Source organism: Gigantopelta aegis, unplaced genomic scaffold (assembly GCF_016097555.1).
Source record: "Gigantopelta aegis isolate Gae_Host unplaced genomic scaffold, Gae_host_genome ctg3355_pilon_pilon, whole genome shotgun sequence".
Taxonomy (NCBI): domain Eukaryota; kingdom Metazoa; phylum Mollusca; class Gastropoda; order Neomphalida; family Peltospiridae; genus Gigantopelta; species Gigantopelta aegis.
The window spans coordinates 2175-17500 of record NW_024533294.1 but is presented as its reverse complement, the minus strand read 5'-3'; the positions used below and the strand labels follow the sequence as shown (position 1 = coordinate 17500).

At 33.2% G+C, this 15326-nt stretch overlaps 1 protein-coding gene and 3 pseudogenes across 1 annotated transcript; 1 reads left to right on the top strand and 3 right to left on the bottom strand.

Annotated features, from left to right (window-relative positions):
- The window catches only part of LOC121392062, a 3599-nt pseudogene extending 2508 nt beyond the window's left edge, over positions 1-1091 (bottom strand).
- A 412-nt stretch (positions 1092-1503) lies between these two features.
- On the bottom strand, positions 1504-2273 carry LOC121392061 (ras-related protein ced-10-like). The gene is given in 6 exon segments (XM_041523452.1): positions 1504-1669; positions 1671-1746; positions 1788-1999; positions 2048-2063; positions 2066-2173; positions 2270-2273. Coding segments are annotated over 6 exon segments (582 nt in total).
- A 591-nt stretch (positions 2274-2864) lies between these two features.
- On the top strand, positions 2865-4153 carry LOC121392060 (annotated as a pseudogene).
- Positions 4154-9664: 5511 nt separating this feature from the next.
- On the bottom strand, positions 9665-10958 carry LOC121392059 (annotated as a pseudogene).
- Between the last annotated feature and the right edge of the window lie 4368 nt (positions 10959-15326).

The window sequence follows — 15326 nt, the reverse complement described above, 5'->3', positions numbered from 1 at the left end:
AATATTTACCTGTTTGGCATATGCATACATCTAGTTTCAGCTACTCGTTTGCTCTCATCATAACATGCTCGAGGACCAATACTGTTAACATGACCCCAAAACTTTCATGTTGAGGATGTTGCTATTAATAATAATGTTAATTATCATGTTATATTAAAGATGTATGAACCTCTGGATCACCATAGATTTCTGATGTTGAAGCAAATAATATTCTGGCTTTTACTCTTTTAGCTAACCTATTAAATCAGTTAAGATACATAACAAAGAAAAGGAACTTACCAAGCATGTTAAGTGTTCCCACATGTATTACTTTTAATAGTTTTTGATAGGTTATACATGTATTTAACAGGAGATGCAGGTGATGCCAAATGATATATCTGATCAACTAACACACACACACATATTATAAGTGTAATATTAACAAGTTACCTTCATCATTAATGGTTCTACAACATCATGATTTATAAGTTCAAAGTTCTCATGTCCAATCCTAACCAATTATAAAAGATACATTCTAAGTTTGTACTTTCACTTACCAATGTTCAACATTCTTTTTACGCCCAGTAAAGAAATTATCCACTACAGTTACCTAGGATTCATTTAATTAAAATTAAGAGCAATTACATAGGGTTACCTCAGACCAGCTTTCATTAACTCATCTACTAAATGTGATCCAACAAAACCAGATCCACCAGTTACTAATATTCTTTTTCTTTGGGACTCGTTAAGAATTTTAACAGGAGGGTAATTACTTTTCCTATTATAATAATAGAATTATATTAATATTACATTAACTGAACTTGTTAGCATTATTAGGTTTAAAGCTCCGAAATTTAGAACTGTGAGAAAACAATATAAAAGACGATGTCCATTCATATTAATAGGTTCTTACTCTTCCTCTAAAAGCCGCAACCTCCTCTCCATTTTTATCGTTAGCCTGTAATTATATATAGTAATTGAATTGAAGAATTCGAAATACATATAAACCTCTTTAATTGCTTCTTTAATTTGTCCTTTTACTAATTGTTGGAAGTTGATATAATCTCTGAAATTCAAACTGATGGTAGTTCGTTATATTATACATACCTCATATTGTTATCTTTACTGCTGTCATTATGACGAAGACAGACTAAAACTTTAAAATATTTTAGAGAATAGATATGGTAAGACCATATCAAACTTACCTAGTAATAATATTAATATGGCAATACTTAATATAACGAGAGAGGATGTTTAAAAAAGAAACTAGATAAACTTCTTTTAATACTGCCCACCATATTTATATGCTCCGCCTACAATATTTCTCGTTATCAAAAGTTATTAAAAATCTAATACACTAAATATATTAAATGACCAAAATTCCTGTGAGAATTGATGGTTTACCAGCCAGTGACAAAAAAATAACAGTACTTTACAAATGACACAATACAACCATTATCAGATTATTAATTCAACTGGAGGTGATAGTGTTAGTTGTTGCAATACTTCTAAAGAATTAGACACTTAGGACTTTTTTTTTCTTTTGTTGCTCTGGAAATAAAACCCTTTAATAGCTTCATCAAAAATATCTTTCAATCCAGCTTGTGTTAGTGCAGAACACTCCTTGTATGATACAGCACTGATCTTCTTTCTCATTGCTTCTCCTTGAGCTGTGTGACCGACGTTGATTTCTTCCTCTTAGCCTTTCCATTTCAGCAGGATTATCTCGTAGATCTAGTTTAGTAACGACCAATATCTTTGGAACACCTAATGTGTTATAATGATAAATACAACATGTACATTTATACCTGGTGCATGATGACTGATCTCAGGTGACCACTTGTCTGAGACATTTGCAAATGAATTTGGATTAACAAGAGAGAAACATATCAAAAACACATCAGTGTCTGGATAGGAGAGCGGCCGAAGACGATCATAATCATCTTGACCAGCAGTATCCCATAATCCAAGACTAATTGGTCGTCCATCAACAAACACATTAGCAGTATAATTATCAAAACTAATAAGAATATAATTAGTGGGTGGGAGTTAGTTATGAATGACTTACATAGTAGGGACATACTCCCCGGGAATGAATTGGTCGTATAAGATATGAGCATACATGTCCCCTTACCTACTGAACCATCTCCAACAACAACACATTTGATATCTCTCTCTGTTGTTTTAGCCATTTCTGTTTACCTACATAAACTGTGTACAATACTGATAGGTCATTATAATATAGGAATGCTGCTAAGACACAGCAAATGTTACTATTTTTAGAACACACTCATGCTGTTACTATTTAAGAACAAGTGTTTAGCTAATCATCAATAGGAGGAACTACAACAACACTAAGTTGTTAGTATAATAGTATTTCCTTGTTAACACAGGTAAATGCACATAAGAGAGTCATGATTGCATATAAAGTTGATTTAACATTAACTCCATTATTAGCTTTAGAGAACTAACTGGTACTATGATATTTAAACTTAAAAGTTAACAGATTGCAATTGAAATACTGACAAGCAGGACCTACTATCACAAATTCTTTTTATGTTGATATAATAGTTACCTTAATATCAATGATAAAACATTGTGCTTAATCTTATCAACAATGCAATAAAAATGGACAATTATAACAGAAAGATTCTTTGCTTTTATTAAAGATGTCTAACAATCTCACCTTTTTGACTCTCTAAATAAAACGTCTCGTTGTTTTAACTGCCCTGGCTAGTAGTGGTGGCTGCACTGATTTGTTGGTGAGGTAGTACAGTCCACCCACAAATAAGATCACGTGATAAAATGCTCACCCAAGCTGTTTATTTTAGATAGTGGCGTGTCAGAATAGTTGTTTGCATTAAATGGTTTATAGTGACATTGTGATGGCGACTCTACCTGTAAGTATACCACAATAGATGACTTTATTAACGAGTAATATGTTACTATTATCGTCAATGTTAATTTGTTACTCACATAGAGCTCGTCAGTAGCTGATCCAGAAGTGCTCTTCACTCGTTTAGAAAAATTGGAAAGGTTTCTTTTGGAGAGGTTTATAAAGGGTAAGACTATGTTTTTGAACACGCCCACTATTACATGGGTGTGTACAGGATGATAACCAAACTAAGGAAATACTTGCGTTTAAAATTATCGATTTAGAAGAAGATGAAGATGAAATTGAAGACATCCAACAAGAAATCACGATATTATCACAGTGTGATAGTCCTCATTTACTCGCTATTATGGCTCTTACTTGAAGGTGTTGTAATGATATTTGAATGATATAGAATGTGTTCTTCCTAGGGTACCAAATTATGGATCATTATGGAGTATCTAGGTGTGGATCAGCATTAGATTTAGTGAGTCTATCAAAATAGTAGGAATAAATGTAAAATCTGCCCAATAGATGCAACCAACCTGGACCAGTTGAAGAGGTTTATATTGCTACAATATTACGTGAGATTTTGCAAGGTTTGGACTATCTTCATACTGAGGGAAAATTGCATCGAGATATTAAAGGTCTCTAGATGTGATTGTAATTACAATGACATCACAAATACTTTTATATTTAAGCTGCTAATTGTGTCTTGCTATCAACTGAGGTCAAGTAAAGTTAGCTGATTTGGTGTTGCTGACAGTTAACAGATTCTATGAGCAAAGAAAAAACATTCGTTGGTACTTCCCATTTTTGGATGGCTCCAGAAGTCATTACACAAACAGCTTACGACACAAAGGTCTTTTGTGTATTTAATAAATTGTTTTTTAATAAATGTTTGTTATTTTGTGTTAGGCTGATGTTTGGTCTCTTGGTATTACTGCTATTGAACTAGCTCAAGGCCAGCCACTCATGCTGATCTCCATCCAATGAGAGTGCTATTTTTAATTCCAAAATCTAATCCACAGAATTAATAGGTAATTATTCCAAGAGTTTTTAAGGAATTCGTGCACTTTGTTTAAATAAAGACCCAAAAATGTAAGACATGTCGTTGTGGATTGTGCCAACTTTCCTCTGTTTTATTGTAGCGCCCAAGTGGCTAAAGAATTACTCCGCCATAAATTTATTAAACATGCCAAAAAAACTTCATGTTTAGTAGATTTAATAGATCGTTATAAACGATGGAAAGCTTCAGGAGATAATAGTGACTCTGACTCAGAAGATACTGGTCGTTTCTAAGTAGCAATGATAGTGTTTATTATTATTGTTCTTACATTTTACAGGCGAACTAGAGAAGAAGAAGATAGTGAACCACCTGACTGGAATTTTCTTACTGTACGTGAAAAGACTCATCCAAAGTTACAGGCCTGGTTAATCATAGTTATGAAGAAGAACCCTCTTTTAATGGAGAGTAACATCAGATCAGAGTATTCAGCATCACACTAGTCTACCTGATTATGTCATCATGGACACCACACCTACCAATTTAATAAATTCTACTGCTGGCCCTGAAGAGCCTCAAGTAGGTTGTTCATTTTGTACATTATTGAATATTTTGTGTTAGGAAGACAGTGAGAACACAGATCCTGTACTAGTACCAGTGATGGATCGATGATTCATCCTGTCATGGAAAAGGTTAGTAGTTGGGTTGTACACAAATAACATAACTATTATGCATCTAGCTCAAGACTGAAGTCCAACATGATGTCCATGGAAGTCCAGAGAGACAATTACCAGATCGTAAAAGCACAGTAGCAATTGAAGAATTAGAGAGGGCATTTGAATTATTGGAATCCTCTAATCCTGGTTTTGTGATATGTTTATTTGCATTGTTTAGTGAAACAGATTCATAGAGGGTATTGCAATGCAATTATTTTTACTATTTTATCTCTCTTTGTTTGTAGAGCATTGTGATCTTTCATATATGACTTGTGAAATGTAATAGAACTGTCTGTTAATGTTGTACAGATATCCGCAGATAATACACATGCACACAAAATGTTAGAAATGTCAGACATTATTTTATAACAATGATCTCTTTATAGTACTATATTTTCTCAAAGTTCTTATTGTAATATCACTGCAATACAACGTGCAAAGGTTTTTTTATATCTCTTACCGTCTACACAAATCATGGAGGAGAAATTAAAGACTAGGAACTAAGAAGGAATTAATGGTGGTTTTTTCTATAGTCTGGTTGAAGTATCTAGTCATAAAAGTACAGAGACTAGATCATAAGCAAATAGTGAATTTCCTGTCAAGTTACCATGGATTGCTATAGAATTGAGCAAACATTTGTGAAGGCAATACAAAATTGATGACTGTATAGTTCAACATTACACATCAAAAATTATGAAGTAAACAAGAGACAAGACATAGGTTAGAAACGTAACAAACAAATATTTCAAATCTACCATACTATGAAGATATTAATAGTACATGTGTATTTATAATAGTGCTATTTAAACCAAGTAGATTAATCAAGTCCAACAAAATCACTGACATTGAACATTAGACACAAATACATCATCAAGTAGCCTTCCTAATCAATAATAAAATAACATTTTACTGATGTTCCTCAATTGATGAAACAGCTAAATATTCATAGGTACTATAATTATGTTTAAATTTAATACAGGTTATGTTTGTTAGATTTCCTTATTCTGCTATATGTATTGGATTAACTATTAATTAGGAGGTGTTGCACATTTTCATGTAAACATCTGAGAGATGTGATTATTTTCTCAGGCTGTTGTAACTTCTTTAAAGATCAATTATTTTCTGCTAATAAGGTGGTGGCGGTTATTCATGGTTTGGAAATCCAGTACCAATAAAGCTGGACTTCTTTATACTGATACAGGAACTGTCCATAGATGTGTAGAACTTTTGACACTCAGATATATGCCTGTCACGCAAAAATTGGACCGGGGAAAAATGATGGACCCCGGTCTAATTTTGGTAACGCCAAACCGGACCCCCCATTGCCAAAATAGATCCGTGTATTCACACGTTCTATCACACGGCTGTTATAAGTAATGGAAGATTATATTATAGTTGAAGATATTGATTAGTTGATAGTGCATTTCTCTACTTAACTCAGTTTCAATATCCCAATGGATGTAGTGATGCTCGCAAGAGAGCTATTAGAAAGAAAGCTGGGATGTTTGTTATACGGGATGGAGTGATGTTTTTTCAAGAAGAAGAAAAAGAAAGGTAATGATGAAAGTGAAGTCTTTTGTTGATTTTACAATATTTATTTTTAAAGATAAGTTGAGCTTCGATTCATAAGAACAAGAGAAGAACAGTTGAAAATACTTAAAGCATGTCACATTGATGCAACTGCTGGTCATATGCGGGAAAAAAAACTATTGGTAGGATTACGGAGCGATTTATGTGGACTGGAATAGTCAAAGATGTAAAGAAAATGGTAATGTTATATACTATAAAGTAGCTATTTAAATGATCTTGTGAGAAATGGTGAAAGTATGTATCATCAAAACCTCTAGTCATTTAAGGGCATTTCATTTTGTTTCTAGATATCTTCATGTGATGTCTGTCAACGAGTAAATCGTAAAGTGATGACTCAAACACCAGAGTTACATCCTGTTCCTGTGAAAGCTCCCTGGTATCATGTTGGTATCAATTTCATTGCTCCAATAAGACAACTTCCAGGCAAGGAAATCGATATATATTAACCTAAGCGACTATTTTACCAAGTTTGTTGAGGCTATCCTCTCCCTGACAAATGTGCATCAGGTGTTGCAAAGGCCTTTTTAAGGTATCATTAGATATTGCAATTAAAAGTACCAATATAAATTAATGAATGGATCCTACATACTTGAGCATTCAATTTTTTACTCTGTTAGATCTTTATGAGGATGGGAATCCCAAGAATACTCAAACTGACAATGGTAAAGAATTTAAGAATAATTTGGATGATGAGTTGTCTAAACAATTGGGAATTAAGCGTATTTTCACAAACTCCTTACCACCCTCAGGATTTATAAAACCTGTAGTTTCGGTCAATCTTTTTGATGCTTTTTACAGGCAAATGGACTTGATGAAAGGTTTAATCAGACCCTTCAAGGTATGCTAGTTAAAATTTGTCCTCGACAAAAAGGATGTGTGGATGACTTTCTTGACACATGCATATATGCCTACAATACTTCAATTCATGATTCCACTGCCTTTACTCCATTGACTCATGTTCGGTCACAAAGCCTTCCTTCCAATTGACTCGAAATTGACAACAAAAGTCCAGAAGAGCTATTAGACCACTATCCCTAAGGAAAAAGATGACATTTAAGCTGTTTCAAGCAATCACTAACCATAGGCTAGAGAAACTTCAAGTAGCTGAAAACAATATCAAAAAAGCACAAGAGAAGCAAAAAGAAATTTTTGATAGAAAGCATGCTCGTCCCAATGCCTTTGCAGTGGAAGGAAAGTATTGATGAAGGTGAGAAGGAAAAAAAGAGCAGGAGGAAAGATGGGTGAACACTACATTGGTCCATATGTCATTACCAAACATTATGGTAAAAGAATTTATTCCCTTCAAGGAGTTGATGACCAGGTGAAATAATTCCAAGAGTTAATGGTGCTCAACTAAAACCATACATAGACCAGCCTGATGAATATGTAAGCTTGGTGAATATTGTATATTGTTATATATATATATGATTTATGAAATATTTTGTAGCATACTGATTGACTTCTTGACGACTCTATTCCTCCTCTGCCTCCTCCAATAGCACAACTAACCTATCACAATAAAGTCAAAGTCAGACTAGCTCTTTTGATAAGCAGTAAGTCCTGTTATTGTTTGTTGGATAAAACAAATGTGATAACTTGTTTGTGCTCTTGTAGGATGAAGCATTCAATGATATCTCAGCAAGTTTCCTAAGTAGTACTCTAATCATTTGTGGGGATTTTCCCCTGATTTTTCCCTAATGATGATATAGTCTGTCACAATGAGACACGATACCTCCACACCCTTAAAAGCAGCGAAAAACAAACCAGTTACACTTAATGATACAACAGAACCATCTTCTCAGCCCACAATTTAAACCCTCAATGTCTAGTGATACAACCCACCCATCTTCAGCCACAATTTAAACCCTCAATGTCTAGTGATACAATCCAACATCTTCTCAGCCACAACCTAAGCCAATAATGTCCTATAGCTACGTCTGATGATAAGACACAACCATCTTCTCAATTTCAACCCAGGTTGTTACATCTAACAGTAAGATGAAGGAATGCATTGCTTGGTTAAGAATGTAGTGAAACTACACAGGCAAGAAAGAAGAGAGAAATGTAAAGTGAAGATTATGATCCTAAAGCTGATGTTATAGATGCTGATATGTATAAACCTAAAAGTAAGTCCACCCAAGAAAATGGATTCCAGAGCTTAGCCTTGATCTTACAGACAAGAAGATTCTACTCTCTTCTACAGAGTGGTTGAATGACAATATTGTCAACGCTGCACAGAAATTACTGAAAAAAGTTAATCCTGCCATGTCTGGACTTCAAAATGTTAATCTTGGTCTGACAATGAGCTTTAATGTTTGAGCCTGGGGAGTTTATCCAAATTTTACACGATGGTTGTAGTCATTGGCTGACAGTTTCGACAGTTGTATTAAAACATCCTGAAGTGCATGCTTTTGACAGCCTTTATACATCTCCATCTACATCAATAAAGATGCAAATCTCAAATATACTTTATTCTGACAAACCAACCATAACAGTTTCATTCAAAGATGTTCAAATGTCAGTCTGGCCTTTTCAGATTGTGGGCTCTTTTCCATTACTTTTGCAACTGCATTGATCTTTGGGAAACACCCTGGAAATTCATGTTTCAACAAAGAGAAATGAGATCTCACCTCATTCAGTGCTTGGAATCTCGTTCAATGTCCATGTTTCCCATATTAAGGCTCAGACGTGTTACTAGAAAAGTCAAGTCGACTGACGAAGTAGATATTTATTGCATTTGCAGAATCCCTGAATTCACAAATTCTCAATGGATTCAATGTTCAGCTTGTAAGGAGTGGTATCACTCAAATGTCTGCATGAAAGTGGATGAAAAATATTTGAACTCAAAATTGGCCTGGCACTGTTTTAGGTGTAATAGTAATTAGAAAATTTATTTTCATAATTGTAAAATGTACAAATCATCGAATTTACTTTATTGTACAAAAAATGTTTTTTGGCTAACCAAAATCGAAACAGTCCATGCACTTTTGGCTAACCTAAAATGCACCCAGTCCAGTTTTGGTCGGCAAAAACTGGACTTGGTCCACTTTTGTCCGACCAAAACTGGACCGGGTCCCTTTTGGTAAGATGGGTCCCACTTTTTGCTGCCAAAACTTGACCCCCGGTCCAATTTTTCTGCCATAATTGGACCCCTAGGTCCAATTTTTGCGTGACATGCCATCCAGATTTTGGTGGAATTAATCATCCAGATTCACACGAAAAACTGCTCTCCAACAGCCAGTCTCTTATATTATACTTGAGTCCAACAGCTACAACATCGCCAAATTGAGTTTCTAATAGTTTTCCATTCCCTAACCATACCATCATTATCATTATTCTCTACTTTAAGGCTTCTCGTCCCTAAAGGGTTAAATGCTCATGATAGTTGTCAGATTTGTTAGTTAAGGAATTATGACATAACACAATTAAACACAAGAGATATCATGAAATTTATTTAATCTTTGTATCACCAATACCATCAGGGTAATAGCAAACACAGCTTCAGAATTCAGGCAGACATGGAGAATTGTAGATTTTAACAGATTCTTCTTTCACCTTGATCTTTACGTAAATATAATCTAACTTATTGAATAAAATATAAATAAATAAATAAAATCTTACCTTGTAGTTGACACATGAGCTACAATATTATCAACCAATAGGTTTCTTAGGTCAACAGAAAAACATGGCAGCAGCTCCATCAAGTTGAGCTAAACTTGGTTTTGTTATAACTATAGCAACACCATAACTACAATACAATATGAACAATTGTAAATACTGTGTTCAGTTTATAACACTTGTCTTGTTAACTAGTTCATATTTGTCAGAGTTATGTATGGATATCTGTCTTCCATCTGTCAGTTCACCCATCCATCCATTTGTTGGTCCATCCATCCATCAGTTTATCCATTATCCATACATTCATATCCTCATCTGATAGTCTCAATAAAAGTCTGTAAAAATCTAGCAAGATGCATTTGTCTTGTTCTTAAATTCTCCTCTACTAGAACAATCCATATGATAGAGTGCTGTAACCACTGTCTACTATTAACAGAGCATATCTAAGTAATTAATAGTGTGTGTGGTTTAATAACTAGGTATTAATAAACCTTGACTCAGACAAGTATAGCAGCTCTTGTATCAATAGTTGTGATGATGATCAGTATTATATGCTCTAGCATATGTAACATTGTCTAAGACTTCAGGTCCAGATAACCATATCTAGGTCCCATACAATCACATGACTACTATTATATGATAATACTAACCTTTTAGCAACAGCTAAGAGTCGTTCTGATCGAAAAACAACTAGTTCCCTTTAGAGTCAATATAGAGACACTTTCCTTCACCGCCCCCATTAGCAATAGGTAACTACCATATATGGTAATGTATCAATTAATGAGGGGTGGAATTACTTGACATGTCACAGCTAAAGTATGACAATAATTGAGTTTTACCCAGTACAAAATTCCCAAATATTTCTTATTGATCCAGTCTCTATTCACCTAGAGGAACACACACACACACACACACAAGATGGACATTATTATTAAGTACCTTGTAATAATTTATCAAGTTCCTTTGAGCCTGTTGTAAGTTGTATAATCCTGAATTGTTGCTGATGAATTTCAGTTGCTGTAGTAAAATCCCATAGGGACTAGTTTAGCAACTTCGTTCAAGATTCTATCTGTTTTAGCTTCACTGATCCCTTTTATAACACAAGAGCTTTCTTTGGGGTGAATATGCAACTGATTCTATTGTGGCAATAGCTGCTTCTGATAATTTCTTGATGTCGCTAGCAGTATACCTTTACCCTAAATACAGATGTTGTCATGCTAACAAACTCTATGATCATAATTATGGGACCTCTAGTTTTAGATATTGCTTGTGACCAAAGCTCTCTTCAACATCTATTTCTTGCTGATAACGTGGCTCAGCTTTCATTGCAGCCATAGTTTTCCCGCCAGTAGAAGATACAAGGGGTTAAATAAATAGCGTATACGGATTTTTTTCCATTCAGTAATGCTGATGAGATCTATCCAATGCTTCGTTCCTTTGGACATACATATGATATGGAGTCTATGTATTTGGTCAACTTTTCATCTATATCTTTGTAGTGTTTTCATAATATGCTGTCATCAACGTGTGTTCACCTCTCTGTTAATCAAAGTCTATGAAAAATTCATCAAAGGTAAAGTTATTTAGGAATGAACTTTTTTTTTTTTTTTAAACATTTTATTCCATTCTATCATAGCAATTTTACTTTTTGATGTTTTTTTTGTATAAGGAGGAAAGTGCTGCTGTGATGACGTTAGGAAGTTTGTGTTTCACAGGAACCCATTAATTTGAGTACAGAAGAAGGTGGATCATTGTGAGTCTTTATCGTGCATGGAAAAGTTGATCAGTAAGCAAATTAGGTTTGATGATTAATAAAACTTGTGTTTCTTCCCAATGCAAAGATATGTAGATAACCATCACTAATAGTGACACATCTGAGGGTAAAGGACTCTGTTCTGAAGATGGAAAATCTGTGCCCAAAATTAAGATTCTATACTTAAAGAGACGATATATCATACTCCTTGAAATTCAAGAGTTTTGTTTTATGACAACTGAGTAATTATTGCGGTTTTAGGATTTACTTTAAATTTTTCATGAAATTAGCTATATAACTGTTGTTGTTAAAGTAAGTTATTGTTCGTGTTCAGAATGTTGGTTAAAAAACTAAAAAGTTTCATCATTTCCATGTACATTTACTAGTAGAACAAAGGGCATTTTATAAATATTTTTTAAATATGCAATGCAACATTTTAGAGGAGTAATAGTAACAAAGACCATACATAGCTAACTCATAAAAATTTTCAAGTGATTTTGACCAAATTCTCAATTTTTGGCTCCAAACCAGGAATACTCCATGGGTTTAAGCCAAAGAATACTATGGACATTTTAAGCAGTAATTATTAATGTCAATTAACAAGGAATTATAAAGCTAACTCTACAAGAAAATTTCAAGTAGTTTTTCTAAAGTGGAACAATTCTGTAAGGAAAAAATTGATCCAATAATTTACATGTATGTTTACTAGTAGAACAAAGGCATTTTATAAACATCTTAAAAATAACACAACATTTTAAGAGCATAATATTAAGATAACTTAATGTAACACAAGAAATTTCAAGGTGATTTTGTGAATTGGAACAAATGCTGTAGGAAACTAAAACGAGTCATTAATTTCCAAGTGGCATTTACTGGTAAAAGAAAGGGCGTTTTATTAACATCTTAAAAATCAAGATCTAATGCAACATTTATAGACCAGTAATACTAATGTCAATTAACAGGACCTATATAGCTAACTCCATAAAAAATTCCAAGTGATTCGGTAACGTGGACAATTTTTGGCTCAAAAGCACGGACTATAGATAACGAAATCACTTCAAATTTTTTATGAAGTTAGCTTATACATGTCCTTGTTAAGTTAGACTAATTGTTTGTGTTCAGAAATTTTTTAAAGATTGTAAAAAAATAAAGAGAAAATTAAATTTTCATGTACGTTTACTAGTAGAACAAAGGGCAATTTAGAAACATCTTTAAAAGCTACTATGACATTTTAGAGGCAGTAAAGTATTAATGTCCACTTAACAAGGAATTATATAAATATTTTAAAATATATATGCAACATATTAGAGCAGTAGTAGTAATGTCACTTGACAAGGACCTATATATCTAACTCTTTAAAAAAATTAAAGTGATTTTGTGAAGTTTGAACAATTCTTTAGGAAACTAAAAGATGCATTAAAAACATGTAATATTTATTAAGGGACAAAAGGGCATTATATAAATATTTTTAAAAAATATAGTGCAACAATTTAAAGCAGTTAGTAGTAATGTCACTTAATACGGACCTATGAACCTAACATCATAAAAAAATTTTGTGAAGTGGAGAAATTCTGTAAGGAAACTAAAAAGATTTGCACTAATTCCATCTACATTTATTAGTGGAACAAATTGCATTATTTAAATATTTTAATAATAATGCAAATATTAGAGCAGTAATAGTAATGCCCATTAACAAAGACCTATATACCTAAGTTCAAGAAAATTTCAAATGATTTTGGTAACGTGGACCCCAAATTCTCAATTTTTGGCTAAAAGCCATGGTCTGATCAAAACATGGGGTAAGATGATAGGTAGCAAAATTATTTAAATTTTTTTAGGAAGTTAGTTATATATGTCCTTGATAAATACAGTCATTTTTTTGTTGTCAGAAATTTTGATAAAGTCTGTAAAAAATAATAATTTTCCTTAATTTTCATGTACATTTACTAGCAGAACAAAAAGCATTATTTAAAAATCTTTAAAAAATAATGTAACATGTTAGACCAGTAAAATACTAATGTCACTTAACAAGGAATTAAATAGCTAACTCCACAAGAAATTTCAAGGGGTCATTTTCCTGAAGTGAACAAATTCTGTAAGAAAACTAAAAAGATTCAGTATTATCAAGTGCTTTACTAGTAAAAACAAAGGGCATATTATAAACATCTAAAAATGTAATGAAACATTCTAGAGCAGTAATACAAATGTCAATTAACAATTTTGTGAAGTGAAGAAATTCTGTAAGGAAATTAAAAGATGGATTAATTCCCATGTACATTTATTAGTGGAACAAAGAGCATTATCTAAATATTTTAAATATATAATGGCAACACATTAGAGCAAGTAATAGTAATGTAACTTAACAGAACCTACGTGTCTAACTCATAAAAAATTGTGAAGTGGAAAAAATCCGTTACTTCTTCCTTTTATATGTAAAGTGATCTAACTTAAATTATTCTTTTTTTTATCTAACAACAGATATTATTAACAAATGAATGAGAAACTAATAATATTAAAGATAGTTTTTCAAACATATTTGTCATCAATTAATAGTTGTGAATGTCATTGAGGTGTCAATTAGCAGTATAGGGCACATATCTTGCACCTATCATGTAGAGAATACTGTACGTTTATGATATATCCTGCACATATTAATAATATAAATTGACATGTCCTCAAAAACATCTCAAAGCTAATGAAGGCAAAAACGTCATTTCATCTATTCTTTCATTTGCCTTTTAGACTTTGCTGATTTTTTGTGTGAATTGCTTTATCAAGCAAGTTGATCAACTCATTTTTATTTTCTCGTCTCCAATTGATCAGGACATATTCTTGTATATTGTGGGCGGAACATGAAGCAATGTACGAAGCAAAGACAATTAAAGAGTTACCATCATTACTGGGTTGCTTCATTACTATATCTTCAACATACAATACCTCCTTCACTTACATCCCCACCCTAATTTGTACAGGTTTATAGTGTTTAATTTGCCATATATATATATATGTCTATATAGTGGCAAATTGCTTACATCTGTTGCACAATAAGATCGATTAAAAAAAAGGTGAATATCATTGGAAAACTGGGACTTAGTTGTTTTGCTGTAATGTTGATTACTATAAATATATATGTCTAGAGAGAGAGTTATTCAAGAAAACGGCCAATATCTTATTGCACGTATTACAATACAAACGAGGTCCACCCATTTGCATGGGAGGGCTCGCACTAAGAGAATGCTTGGTGTTTGCTTTATTTAAATGTAGTAGTTAGATGCAGTTACGGGGAAAGGGGGTTATGGCTATCTAATCTCGGAAAATACCATGGGGTTATATAAGTAGGGAAATAGAGGAAGTTGTTAAAAAGAAGTTAAAAATTCATGAAGTTTTAGGATGTCTAAGAATTTGTAATGTTCTCCACTCAGAATGTTAATAATTAATTTTTGCCTACTGAACAAAACTGGACTACGCTGTGACAAGCATCACTGGAGAGAGATTTTAAAATAATATATCAGAATAGAGCGTCATATCTTATTTATTCGAAGAACAAGGCTACGAATCGAGAGAATGCCTTCGAATGGAGTGACAATATCTATCACTGCAGGGACCACATGCCGTGGTCGAAAATATATGGAGGACTTCTTCGCTGTCAATCTGAGCCCCACCAACGAGACACTGCTAAAAGATACCCAAAAAAAAAGGAACAGGGCGTATTTGGAGTATTCGATGGCCATGGGCGGCAAACAAGCTGCCCAGTACGCTTGTGAACATCTTTGGAGACAATTCAAAAACAAT